This window comes from Oncorhynchus kisutch, linkage group LG21, assembly GCF_002021735.2.
Source record: "Oncorhynchus kisutch isolate 150728-3 linkage group LG21, Okis_V2, whole genome shotgun sequence".
In the NCBI taxonomy this organism is placed as follows: domain Eukaryota; kingdom Metazoa; phylum Chordata; class Actinopteri; order Salmoniformes; family Salmonidae; genus Oncorhynchus; species Oncorhynchus kisutch.
The window spans coordinates 12,375,900-12,389,681 of NC_034194.2; the positions used below are offsets into that span (position 1 = coordinate 12,375,900).

The following is a 13,782-nucleotide window of genomic DNA, read 5'->3' on the forward strand; positions in this document are numbered from 1 at the left end:
CTAAGACACTTCCATTAACATCTTAGACTTTGGAAATACTGGGTGCTGGGCCATTATCTCCATTGAGAATATATGGCATACACAAATGTCCCCCATATTTCTTGTTTGCAAGACATTCTATTTAGTTCAGAAATTCCTTTACTTACTGTAGCCTAGCGGTTTGGAGAGTTGGGCCAGTAAGCGAAAGGTCGCTGGTTCAAATCCCAGAGCCAACTAGGTGATAAATATGTCGATGTGCACTTGAGCAAGGCACTTAATCCTAACTGCTCCAGGATCGCTATCAATAATGGCTGATCGCTGGCTTTGACCCCACTCTCCGAGGGGGTCTCAGGGGGAGTGGGATATGCCAAAAACAAATGTCCAATTCACACATGTACATGTGTGGAATACGACAAATGTAAGCACCCACCTAATTACTATTATTGTTATCTTCACTTGAGTACAGTTGGCATGGGTTTACTGACTAACAGAAATAACTACATCATGCAGATATAGAGAGGGTCCTACTCACTTTTCTTCTTGATATTGAGGAGCTCCTGCTCAATCCTCAGGCAGATGGCCTGGGTGAGCTCTTTGGAGATCCTCTGGAAGGCGTCAAAGTCCTCCACGGTGTACACATGGGTCTCCACAGGCTCGGTAGCAATGGCTTCCAGTTCAGACCTCACAGCGTCCTTCACGCCCACGGCAAAGATCTCTACATCTGCTTTCTTCAGCTTGGTGGCCGGGTCCTTGAAGGAGTCGGACGACTTCCCGTCTGTGATGAGGATAGTGACGCGGGGGACGTTTGGCCGCGATCCTCGGTTGGTCAAGAAGATCTTCTCCCTGACATAGGTCATGGCCCTTCCGGTGTTGGTGGAACCGCCACGGTAGGGGAACGTCCGGACGGCGTTGACCACAGCGCTCATGTCGTGGTGGGTGTTCAGGTAGAACTCAGTGTGAGCGTCCCTGCTGTACTGAACCAAGCTAATCTGAATCTTGTCCTGTCCGATGTCAAAGGAGTTCACCAGCACCTCCAGGAAAGCTCTGACTTTAGCGAAGTTGGACAGTCCGATACTGTACGAGCCGTCGACCAGAATGACAACGTCAGCTTGCACGTCTACTCCAAGAGAACATTCTAGAAGAGGACACAAAAATATCTGTCATGTCATGACAAAATCAGACACTGAATAACTACAACAATGACTGACATACAGTATGACTTTAAGATATTGTTGTAGAGTATACTCACCAAGGGACACTTTGACTGGCTCAGTCTTCTCCATGGTTATGATGGGCTCACTGGGGGTCAGGCCCTTGAGGGCAAACAGGCTGATCTGGTACTCTGTGTCTGGAGACAGGCCCGTAACCATCACTGAGGTCTGGCTGGCGCCTACGTACAGCTCCTGGCGCTTGCTGCCGGCCATCATGGGGATCAGCTGGAGCTTGTAACCCGAGACATCTCCAAAGGAAATGTCCCATGTCACCCTCATAGACTTGGAGGCCATCTCCATGACTCTGAGGTTTGATGCTGGTTCAATAACTGTAAATGAACAATCACAACAAAGAAATCAGGAGGGGAATTTGTTAGGAAGTGATCTTCCTCTCCCTAGCTGGAAAAGTTTTGATCCACCCCCATTAATTCCTTCATCTCTAATCATTTCTTCAAAGTTTATCCACGCCAAAACCACTTCCAACATTTGAGTCGTAAAACTGCATTTTACCTTCCTCTCCGCTGACGAGCGAGTTGAGTTGATCGTCCACCCCCGAGCACACATGGGTAATGAGCTCTTTCTGCACATTTTTGATAAGGTCAAAGTTGAGAATATTATAGACATGGGTCCTGTAGGGGGTTGAAGCTATTTGTTTTAGCTCGTCCTCATCTGCTCCTTTGATCCCTAAATTGGACAAAGAACAAAAAAGTGGTGTAAAATGTATATGGTCTCTTATAAAAACTGGGGAAAATGTTCCATATCACCATTGTAATTCTGATCTCCCGACAGTTTCAGAAGGTTTACTCATTCATAGTTAAAACCAATAAAGTCCAAACACTCCTTGTTAAAGTCAATGGAGGCACATGAAAATGATTCCGAATGTAGGAATTAATTGCGGCATAGTTTCTCAGGTTCTTATTATACTGAATAAAACAAGTGATCTATAAAGATATGAAATGAAGCAAGAGGTCTTTCCTTCTTTTCCACTTTTAAGAATAACCAGCCGGATTCACTATGGAATATATACATTTTTCAACAGGCCATGTCATAACTTCAGTTGGAAAGAATGACAACATGGTCAAAATGTGTGAAACACATTTCATACCATTCTAACTTGTAGGTTTCAGGATCCTTTACGTTGTGATATGAATACGTCAATTTACTCTCATGACTATAGAATATATATAGACAGGATTAGCAGTATCAGTAAGACATAAACAAGGTTAGATGACAGAAAGGTAGCCTGTAGTCACATACCCAAGGTGAAGATCTCCACCCCCATGTTCTTAAGTTTCTTGGCGATGTTCTCCACAGGGTCTTGAGACTTCCCATCTGTGATAATCATGGCCACCTTCGGAAAGCCTTTCCTGGCACCGTTTGCCTCAGTAAATGCGTTTTTCAGCAAATAGTCCATGGCCTCACCTGTAACAAAGTGGCATGACGTCCCTTTTGGTTATAACATTGCTCATTTGATTCACTCTACCAACCTCAGAGAGTTGTTAATGACGAACTATGGCTTTGTCAGTTAGTATTATGTTATGATTGTCTATTGTATAGCCAGGTACTGTACATGGGATGGGTAAGTACCTGTCATGGTGTTGCCACCCTTGTAAGGCAGTGTGTTGATGGCTCTGAGGAGTTCGCCCCATTTCACGTGCTGGTTGAGGTTAAACTCTGTCTTGGTATCAGTGCTGTACTGGACCACGCCCACCCTGGTCTTGTCCTCCCCAATCTCAAAGGCACCCGCCATGGCGGAGATGAAGTTACGGATGTATTTAAAGTCTCTTCCAGCGCTCCATGAACCATCAACTAGGAACACCAAATCTGTGATGGCACTGAATGAGCACTCTGGGAGAGAAGGAGTGGTAGAGAGAAGGAGAGAAGAAGGAAAATGAAAAAAGTAGCATAGACTGGAAAAAATGGGAGAGGCAAATTATTTGAGCTGAGGAGAAGCATGTCCTGTTTCCGTAGCTTTACAAGTCCCCGATAGCTGTATCATTGACCAAAGAAAACAATGTGAAGAGTGCTGCTGGGCAAATATATACAGTGAACAATGAAAGTAGCCTCCAGGTGCAAACTTTGGTCCAGGCGTTTTAACATTATTGTATGAAGAAAACAAGGAAAACTATCCTCTTAACACTCATATACTAGACAGGAACTATGGCAAATCAATTAATATTTCTTATTGGCAAATGCAAATGCTCAGATAGGACCCTAAGGTGACAAAGAAAGAATGCAATAAAAATGTTGATGTTATAGCCATCCCTTTTGACAGAATACCATTGCCACTACCAAAACCAGCACTGTATTCATCAGGCTCTTCATCAGACTTTTATTTGACGGGCCGGTGGTCATTCACCATCCTCACGAGACCAGATACTGGGTTAGGGATAGTGGCATCAACAGTGCAGTCAAGAATAATCTGATTGATATAAGCCCAGCAGCCACCATCCAGCTCAAATGGTTATATAAACTATTAGGGTGATACTTTGAGATGTAAGCCCTCATAGCGGGTACAGTCTTTGGGAACACTACGAAAGGTGCAGTGAAGGTACAGTGGGTGAATAGGGGGTTACCTGGAGGGTATTTTCAAGGTATGCCTTCTGGATAGAAATAACGTCTGAGAGAGAGGTTTTCCCCAAGTAGCAGTAAGCATGCTGGGGGAGGCCACAGAGCTCTTGTAAAGAGCTGTATCCATAACGGTTTCCACTTTTCTCAACCTGGCTGTGTTCTCTTCCAGGTCCTGCCCCCTGACACAGGTGTTAGCTCCACACCACTGACCCCCACACTGAGCATGTGCAAACTCCTTCACTTAGCATGATTGACAGCCTGACTATGATAGGCAGCAACGTCATGATCTATATTTTCGAGATTTATATCATTAAAAAAAACAGATTTGGCTATACAATGGGGCATTGAATAGAATAAAGTGTGGAAACTCCCTCTACTGTGCTGTCGACCACACACCAACGGAAAGAGAACAGGCACAATAAGATAAATAAAAAAAAGCCTATGAACAAACTGGAAAATGTTGTTAACTGTGAAGTGTCAGAAAAAGAAAAGGACAATGACGCAATGGACTTACTGACTGAGTCTGTGACCTGTGGTTTCCTGGGACCTCCTTGTGCTGTGCCACTTGATTGGACTGAAACACAAGCAATGAGACAAAGAACAATGTGAGTAAAAAAAATATATATATATATATATTTAACCTTACCCACAACACCTTAATGTGAAAGAGTCAACTAGTAGCATGGGGGGGGGAATGTTTTCTCGAATTTATACATAAAGATATACTTTGTGTATACATTTGATGAGGTTGTCTCTAATAAAATAAAATCCATTAGGGGTCACAACGAGCAGGCAGGCGAAGCCAGCTCCCAAATTATAATGGACTGATGCAATTAGTTACGGCAGTTTTCTCAGTAATCTCTAAAGACCCGGACTGGGCTGCTTAGGACTCTAGCATCAGAACTAAGGACCGGTGCCAAAGAGGCTTCCCCACCAAGCAGTTCATATTACATTACAGCATACTTTAATCACTGTTAGACTTGGGAGAGGGGTTGCCTCTGTGTTAGGGCCATGGATTGTCCTTCCTCTTTCTATACATTTGGAATCATTCACCAGTAGACTAAATCCTCAAAAAAGTTATACAATTGCACCATTGAGAGCATCTTGACTGGCTGCATCACCGCTTGATACGGCAAGTGCTTGGCATCCGACCGCAAGGCACTACAGGCGGTAGCGTGTATGGCCCAGTACATCACTGGTGCCGAGCTCCCTGCCATCCAGGACTTCTATACCAGGCGGTGTCAGAAGAAGGCCCTAAAAATGGTCAAAGACTCCAGCCAACCAAGTCATGGTCTGTTCTCTCTGCGAACGCACGCCAAGTGGCAGCAGAGTGCCACGTCTGGGACCAAAAGGCTCCTGAACAGCTTCTACCTCAAAGCCATAAAACTGCTGAACAGTTCATTAAATATCTACCTGGACTTTCTGCTTTTTACCCCTTACTTACATGTCAATCAATCACCCCAACTACCTTGTATCCCAGTACACTATCATGGTACTGGTACTCCTAGTATATAGGCTGTATATATCCTCGTTATTGTTATATTATTATGTTACTCTTTTCTTTTAATCTATTTGATAATCTTCTTACTTTTAAACTGCATTGTTGGGAAAGGGCTCTTAAGTAAACATATCACGGTATGGGACAAATACAATTTGATTTGAAATAAGAGGCGGGGGGCGGGATGTGTCCCAAAAGGCACCATATTTCATATAAAATGCACAACTTTTGACCAGGGCCCATAGGGCTCTGGTCCCCCCAAAAATTGTGCACTGCATACGGAATAGGGTGTCATTTGGGATGCAGTCTCTGTGATAAAGGCCATGCAGTAATTCAGTGTCATTCCTCTCTCTAGTCTGAATCAATCACCAGTAGACTAAACAAATGTCTGTGACCGTGAGTGACTCACTTCATTCATCAGTATAGTCTACATAAGATGTGAAAGTAAACGACTCACTTGTGAGCTGTCCTGAGATGGGCAAACTTTCCTCTGACCCAGAGTATGCAATGATTGTTACTACATAGTCCTTGTCTGGTGTCAGATCTGTGATGGATGTCTTAGTGGCAGTGGCAGGGAGGGATACATGTTTTGTTGGTTCGTCTATGGAAATAATACAGTTCAAAGTTCAAAGTTAAGGGTTAAGGAAATTAACAATTCTGAATCTCAAAATCAAGCAATTTATGCCTTAACAATCTTAGGAGTTCAGTGCATGAAATGTTTAATATGTGGATCCCATAATGAATTGGTGAAAACAGGAAATCTAAGTGTTTTCTCATGTCAATGGCAGTGATAGCTTGCTACACAGGTAATGTTGCAGTAAAGGTAGTGAAGTTGAGAGAGATGGCCTGCAAAAAAACAGACCACCCACCTGTGTCTGAGGCCACTTGTATCTTGAATCCCTCTATCCGTGTTAGTGGAACATTCCATGTCATTTGTACTGTGTTCTCATTTAAAATCTTAAATCTCAAGTCTGAAGGTGGTTCAACTGTGAAAAAAAAGTTGCAAATGTTAACTCCAGCTTTTGCAAAAATAAATGTATTTATGATTAAACATAAGGTGTAGGTAACACATATCCCAACAATCAACACTTCAAGGTTGAAGTTATCCGATTCATTGTTGGGGCAAACAGCAAGAGGTGACAAGGCAACATAACAATTGAGACGCGAGCAGCCATTTTGGAGAAAAATGACATTCGTTTGAGCTGTCCGACCACAGTCAACAACTCAAGCACATACAATATAGTGAGGAGAATAACAAAGGGTGGCAAAAAAAATATCCACGGGCACAATGACTTTTGTTTACATTGACTAACTAACATTTTGCATGCTGATAAGGTCATGCCTAAACTGAGTCACCTGACAAAAACATGTGCCTTTCATAAAACTTGTGGAAATGGATTTTACAATGGAGTCTTCTCATACCTCATATACCATGGTTGTGTAAAGGCCGACATGCAGTCATACATAGCCTTCAGTACATTGTTGCTTTTGATTGACCCATGTGTATGACTCCCATCCATTGCAAACCTCTTAAAAGAATACACAACGCCATTTAAGACCATTGGGTACATCTTTTCCAACCCCTCTAGCGCTAAGTAGTGAGAATCCACAATGTAAAAAATATATTAGGAAAACACAAATCAAATAGAAAAGTAAAACAAACCATAAATGTGATTGGTCACAGTGAATGGACTGTCTGAAGATCATGCACATGTACATGAAAAGTTGTTTATAACAACTTAAAGAACCGGACAAAAGTTTCCATGTACAAGACGGACCAGAGAACATATTTTTGAAATATTTTAAAATGATATTCGTCTGTTGGGGGATGGGTTTAAGTAAGTAAGAGAAAACAGCATTAACAAGAGTAAAGTATTAAAGGGATGCCTTTGGCAGTGAAGGCCGTTATCTACTTCCCCAGAGTCAGGTGAACCCATGGATACCATTTGTATGTCTCCACGGGCAGTTTGAAGGAAGTTGCTAACTAGCATTAGTGCAATTGCTAACTAGCATTAGCGCAATGACTGTAAGTCTATGGTAACTGCTAGCATGCTAGTAGCCAGTCATTGCGCTAACGCTAGTTAGCATTGGCTTGAGAAACTACCTCTAACTTCCTTCATACTGGATGCAGAGACATAAAAATGGTATCCGTGAGTATCCTTTTAAATAGCCTATATAGGAATGACAGAATGTCTAAAGATGTCTAAAATGACAAATACAGTAAATGATAAGTATGAGTAGTGGTTTAAGATTAATCTGCTTGTTGATTAACTATAACAAGATAATGTGTCTGTGGATAGTGCAGTGGTGCATAGCAGTGTACGTATGGGGTTCTAGTCTAAATAAGGGTTTTCTAAATAAAGGGAAGCTGGTGGAGATCAAGAATATCATTCTAAAATATTGTTGAAAAGCCATGACTCAGGACAAATTGAATGCAAATTTGCACAGCAAATGACCTGAGCGAAGCTTGTCCAGTACAGGATATCAAAAATGAGAACCACCAACCTGGCAGATCAACTCAAGGGCCATGGTCTGCTCCTTCTCTGTTTCCAAATGGACCCATCAAAACCATACAGTACTACCCACGTTTTCTTTGTTACGAAGCTCTTAATTAAAGCACACACACCACAAGCAAGCACAGGCATACGCGCATGTACACACAGTCCACAAAGGCATATGCACACGCAAACACACGCAAACACACACACACACAAACCTCAAAGATGGGCCAAAACGTTTTGTTGGAGTTATGACTCTTTCTCTTTGTTTCTGGTTTTTTCAAGTAGTTCAAGATTTGGTCAGTGAGCATCCTGGTCTCAACATGTCAAGCCATTCAACAAGGAACCTACCAATGTGGGAGGTGGGTGCTACTATGAATTATGTTTTTGACCTCTAGTTCTGGTCATCAAGGTCCGAGTGTGTAGGCTACAGTCTCCTAAAAAGAGAGGCCTTCTCTTAAAAAATACGGGGTCTATATGATATGCTAACAGAATATTATAGCCTGATTGTAACCTGATTTAATGAGAAGGCAGTGCTGTAATCTGTAATTTATATGAATGGTCATGGAAGCTTCTGAAGAATGTTTTTTCTCCGTTTTTGGAAAATAATTTTAGGGACACTCATATTTTGTCTTTCTGTTCCATCAGACAAGAAGGAAAATCAAGTCCCCTTTTTCTCCAAATGAAAGAGGAGACAATTGAGTTCTCGGTTCATTTTTACTTAGCATTATTATTAGCATTTTTACTCTATTACATCCCTTACGGGCAAAACATGTGTTATTTCCTTCACTTAATTGTTTTACCTAGCTCCTTTATCATTACCTAGTTCTTGTATTATTTCCTAGTTCCTTTATCATTACCTAGTTCCTTTATCATTATCTACTACACTGTCACGACTTCCGCCGAAGTCGGTTCCTCTCCTTGTTCGGGCGGCGTTCGGCGGTCGTCGTCACCGTCATCGCCGATCCACCTTTCATTTTCCATTTGTTTTGTCTTGTTTTCCCACACACCTGGTTTACATTCCCTCATTACTTGTTGTGTATATAAACATCTGTTCCCCCCCATGTCTGTGTGTGAAATTGTTTATTGTCAGGTTGGTACGCTTCCAGCTGGTGTACACCGGGTTTTGTTTTGTACCTGTGCTTTGTGGCAGCCGGTACTTTGTGCTGCCTCACTTGTTCTTTGGGCATTTGTTTTTGTGACGCGGTTGCGTCCTGTTTTAATAATTGCCTGAGTAGAGTGCTTTGTCCACTCATCTCTGCTCTCCTGCGCCTGACTTCCATGCACCAGCTACACCCACCCACTGACATGTACCTTCCATTATCATTACCTAGCTCCTTTATCATTATCTAGTTCCTTTATCATTATCTACTGTACCTTCCATTATCATTACCTAGCTCCTTTAGCATTACCTACCGTAGTTCCTTTATCATTACCTAGCTCCTTTATCATTGCCTAACTCCCTTGTCTTTACCTAGCTCCTTTATCATGGCCTAACTTCTTTATCATGGCCTAACTCCTTTATCATTACCTAACTCCTTTATCATTACCTAGCTCCTTTATCATTACCTACCGTAGTTCCTTTATCATTACCTAGCTCCTTTATCATTGTCTAACTCCCTTGTCATTACCTAGCTCCTTTATCATGGCCTAACTCCTTTATCATGGCCTAACTCCTTTATCATGGCCTAACTCCTTTATCATTACCTAACTCCTTTATCATTACCTAGCTCCTTTATCATTACCTACCGTAGTTCCTTTATCATTACCTAGCTCCTTTATCATTGTCTAACTCCCTTGTCATTACCTAGCTCCTTTATCATGACCTAGCTCCTTTATCATTACCTAGTTTCTTAATCATTACCTAGTTCCTATATCATGATAAAGTTATGGTCAGATTTGCCAAATGGAGGGCGAGAGGAGAGCTGTGTAATCGTCACTATGTGTGTGGAGTAAAGGTGGTCTAGAATTGTTTTCCCTCTGGTTGCACTGCTGATAGAAATCAGGTAAAACTGATTTAAATTTGATTTCATTACCCAGCTCCTTCATCATTACCTAGTTCCTTTATCATTACCTAGTTCCTTTATCATTACCAAGCCTCTATATCATTACCTTGCTCCTGTATCATTACCTATCTCCATTATCATTACCTAGATCCATTATCATTACCTAGCTCCTTTATCATGACCTAGCTTCTTTATCATGACCTAGCTTCTTTATCATGACCTAGCTTCTTTATCATGACCTAGCTCCTTTATCATTACATAGTTCCTTTATCATTACCTAGTTCCTTTATCATGATAGAGTTATGGTCAGATTTGCCAAATGGAGCGCGAGGGAGAGCTTTGCATGTGTCTCTGTGTGTGGAGTAAAGGTGGTAAAGAATTTTTTTCCCTCTGGTTGCACTGCTGATTTATGTTTCCCTACATTAAAGTCCCTGGCCACGAGGAGGGCCGCCTCAGGATGAGCGTTTTCCTTACAAATAAAATGTGATTTGATTACCCAGCTCCTTTATCATTACCTAGTTACTTTATCATTTACCTAGCTCCTTTATCATTACCTAGCTGCTTTATCATTACCTAGCTCCATTATCATTACATAGTTCCTTTATCATTACCTAGTTACTTTATCATTTACCTAGCTCCTTTATCATTGCCTAACTCCCTTGTCATTACCAAGCTCCTTTATCATGACCTAGCTTCTTTATCATTACCTAACTCCTTTATCATGACCTAGCTCCTTTATCAATACCTAGTTTCTTAATCATTACCTAGTTACTATATCATGATAAGAGCGTTTTCCTTACAAATAAAATTAGATTTGATTACCCAGCTCCTTTATCATTACCTAGTTCCTTTGTCATTACCTAGTTATTTATCATTACCAAGCCTCTTTATCATTACCTAGCTCCTGTATCATTACCTAGCTCCTGTATCATTACCTAGCTCCTGTATCATTACCTAGCTCCTGTATCATTACCTAGCTCCTGTATCATTACCTAGCTCCTTTATCATTACCTAGCTATTTTATCATGAACAAGCTTCTTTATCATTTCCTAGTTCCTTCATCATTACCTAGTTCCTTCATCATTACCTAGTTCCTTCATCATTACCTAGTTACTTTATCATTAGCTAGTTCCTTCATCATTTCCTAGTTCCTTCATCATTACCTAGCTCCTTTATCATTACCTAGTTCCTCTATGATTGCCTACTGTAGCTCCTTTATCATTACCTATCTCCTTTATCATTACCTAGTTCCTTTATCATTACCTAGTTCCTTTATCATTACCTAGTTCCTTTATCATTACCTAGTTACTTTATCATTAGCTAGTTCCTTCATCATTTCCTAGTTCCTTCATCATTACCTAGCTCCTTTATCATTACCTAGTTCCTCTATGATTGCCTACTGTAGCTCCTTTATCATTACCTATCTCCTTTATCATTACCTAGTTCCTTTATCATTACCTAGTTCCTTTATCATTACCTAGTTCCTTTATCATTACCTAGCTCCTTTATCATTACCTAGCTTCTTTATCATTACCTAGCTCCATTATAATTGCCTAGTTCCTGTATCATTACCTAGCTTCTTTATCATTACCTAGCTCCTTTATCATTACCTAGCTTCTTTATCATTACCTAGCTCCTTTATCATTATCTACTGTACCTTCCATTATCATTACCTAGTTCCTTTATCATTACCTACTGTAGCTTCTTTATCATTACCTAGCTCCTTTATCATGATAGAGTTATGGTCAGATTTGCCAAATGGAGGGCGAGGGAGAGCTTTGTACCCGTCTCTGTGTGTGGAGTAAAGGTGGTCTAGAATTGTTTTCCCTCTGGTTGCACATTTAACATGCTGACCTAGCTCCTTTATCATTACCTAGCTCCTTTATCATTACCTAGCTCCTTTATCATTACCTATCTCCTTTATCATTACCTAGCTCCTTTATCATTACCTAGCACCTTTATCATTACCTAGCACCTTTATCATTACCTAGTTCCTTTATCATTACCTAGCTCCTTTATCATTACCTAGTTCCTTTATCATTACTTATTTCCTTTATCATTAACTTGTTACTTTATCATTAACTTGTTCCTTCATCATTACCTAGCTCCTTTATCATTATCTGGCTCCTTATCATTACTTAACTTATTTTTTTAAACAGATTTCTTCCCTTCACCAGAGAGTTGGGCCTGCTCGAGGAACTAGGTACTGATGACAAATTCCTATTAAAAAAATGTCAAGCAAGTGCCCCTCCTAGTGCAAGAAAGACTTCACTACAACTATCATGCTTAGGGAGTTGCCCCTTCACTAATTTCCAGACTAGCCTACTACACTATTAGAAGAAAAGGTGCTATCTCGAACCAAAAAGGGTTATTCGGCTGTCCCCATAGGAGAACCAATTGAAGAACCAAAACCCACTCTACATGTAGAACCCACTCTACAGAGGGTTCTACATGGAACCCCAAAAAGTCCTACCTGGAACCAAAAAAGGGTTATCCTATGGGGACAGCCGCAAAACCCTTTAGGAACCCTTTTAGATTTTAAAATCAATTTGAACCAGTTTTAGATTAAAAAATATAATTGTGCATTCCATAAACTGTACTCAAAAGTTTAAAGTGTGATGTTTGGAAGTGTAGGGGTTGTCACTAGTTACCACAGCCACAAAGTCTGAATGGGCTATTGTAAAAATTCATGATAACAAATATTTGCTTTTTGGTCTTAATTTAAGGTTAGAGTTAGGCATAAGGTTATCAGTGTGGTTATGGTTAGGTTTCAAACCAGATTTTAAGAATATACATTTTAGAAATAGGCAAGGTTGAGTGAGAAGTAAGACTTTGTGTTTGTGGTAACTAGTGACAACTAAGTAAAAGGTTAGCCTACCTACCCTAGGCTACTTGTTTGAGTTGATTCAACCTGTCACAATTAATAGGCAGAGAAAATTGGATCAAAAGACAAATGAAATAGCCAACCTATTCAAACAACAAAAATACAAGAATCCATACCGATGAAATAGGCCTATAGGCAAAGGCCTACATGAGATACAAATACTGTAGACATTTAATTTCAGCAAACATTTATTCATAAAATAAAAATGCATTGGTGAAAGTATTGTAATTTTACCTTGAGGAGTTAAAAAACGGATACAACTAGCTACAGAGATGGGGGGGGGCTGCACAATTTTCATTCGGATCAGATGTGTTTAATTAATAGTAGGAACATTGGAGGGGGGAGAGAGGACAGGACAGCGGGTGAGGGGTAACTTTACCTTGAGCCTCGACGGAGGATAGTAGCACTGCAAGGAAGGCAGCCGCTGCCAGAGACAGCCTTATCTTCATTTCGACTCGCTCTCTCTCTATGGCTCAGCAGAACATGAATGAGGCTACAAAAGGCACGGTCAATTACACAAGGATCTCAGCAATGCGCCATCCTTCAACACACAGTCTACCTTTAATGACCACAAGCAAAATGTGACATTTTAGACATTTAGCAGACGCTCTTATCCAGAGCGACTTACGGTAGTGAGTGTATACATTTTTGTACCTTTTCGCAGATGTCCTATCATCCATCAGCCTACTCTTAAACATACAGTGGTTATTATATCATAAGTTTTCACCCCCCTTGGATTTTTTGTTGTGTGACAAAGTGGGTTTGACTTAAATTTAGTTGTGATTTTTTTTGTCATTGATCTAAACAAAATACCCCATAATGTGAAAGTGAAAGGAAAATTATACAAATGTTAACAAATGAATAAAGATTTAATAACTCAAATATTGCAAAAGTATTCACCCTTTTTTTTAGGCGAGCCTAAATTAGTTCAGGAGTCAAATTTGACTTAGCAAATCACAGAAATGACATGGACTCACTCTGGTGAAATAATGTTTCAATCTGCTTGAAAATCTATGATCCCTAAACACTTTGACAGAGCTTGAAGAATTTTGAAAAGAACACTGGGCATATATTGCACTATCCAGGTGTTTCATTTTTAATTCCTTTTTTTAGTATTGAATTTTTATTTTCACTT

The 13,782-nt window shown here is 40.5% G+C and overlaps 1 protein-coding gene across 5 annotated transcripts in view; it reads right to left on the minus strand.

Annotated features, from left to right (window-relative positions):
- The window catches only part of LOC109866180 (collagen alpha-1(XII) chain), a 94,539-nt gene that overhangs the window by 79,567 nt on the left and 1,190 nt on the right, over window positions 1-13,782 (minus strand). For all 5 annotated transcript variants that reach the window (XM_031800543.1, XM_031800546.1, XM_031800542.1 and 2 more), the window contains exons 2-10: window positions 13,027-13,140; window positions 6,129-6,245; window positions 5,717-5,860; window positions 4,276-4,335; window positions 2,778-3,038; window positions 2,448-2,612; window positions 1,701-1,874; window positions 1,229-1,519; window positions 512-1,114 (exon numbers count right to left, since the gene is read on the minus strand). In XM_031800543.1, the coding sequence (XP_031656403.1) occupies window positions 512-1,114; window positions 1,229-1,519; window positions 1,701-1,874; window positions 2,448-2,612; window positions 2,778-3,038; window positions 4,276-4,335; window positions 5,717-5,860; window positions 6,129-6,245; window positions 13,027-13,096 (1,885 nt within the window). In that variant the 5' untranslated portion in view covers window positions 13,097-13,140. The remainder of the gene's footprint in view (window positions 1-511; window positions 1,115-1,228; window positions 1,520-1,700; window positions 1,875-2,447; window positions 2,613-2,777; window positions 3,039-4,275; window positions 4,336-5,716; window positions 5,861-6,128; window positions 6,246-13,026; window positions 13,141-13,782) is intronic.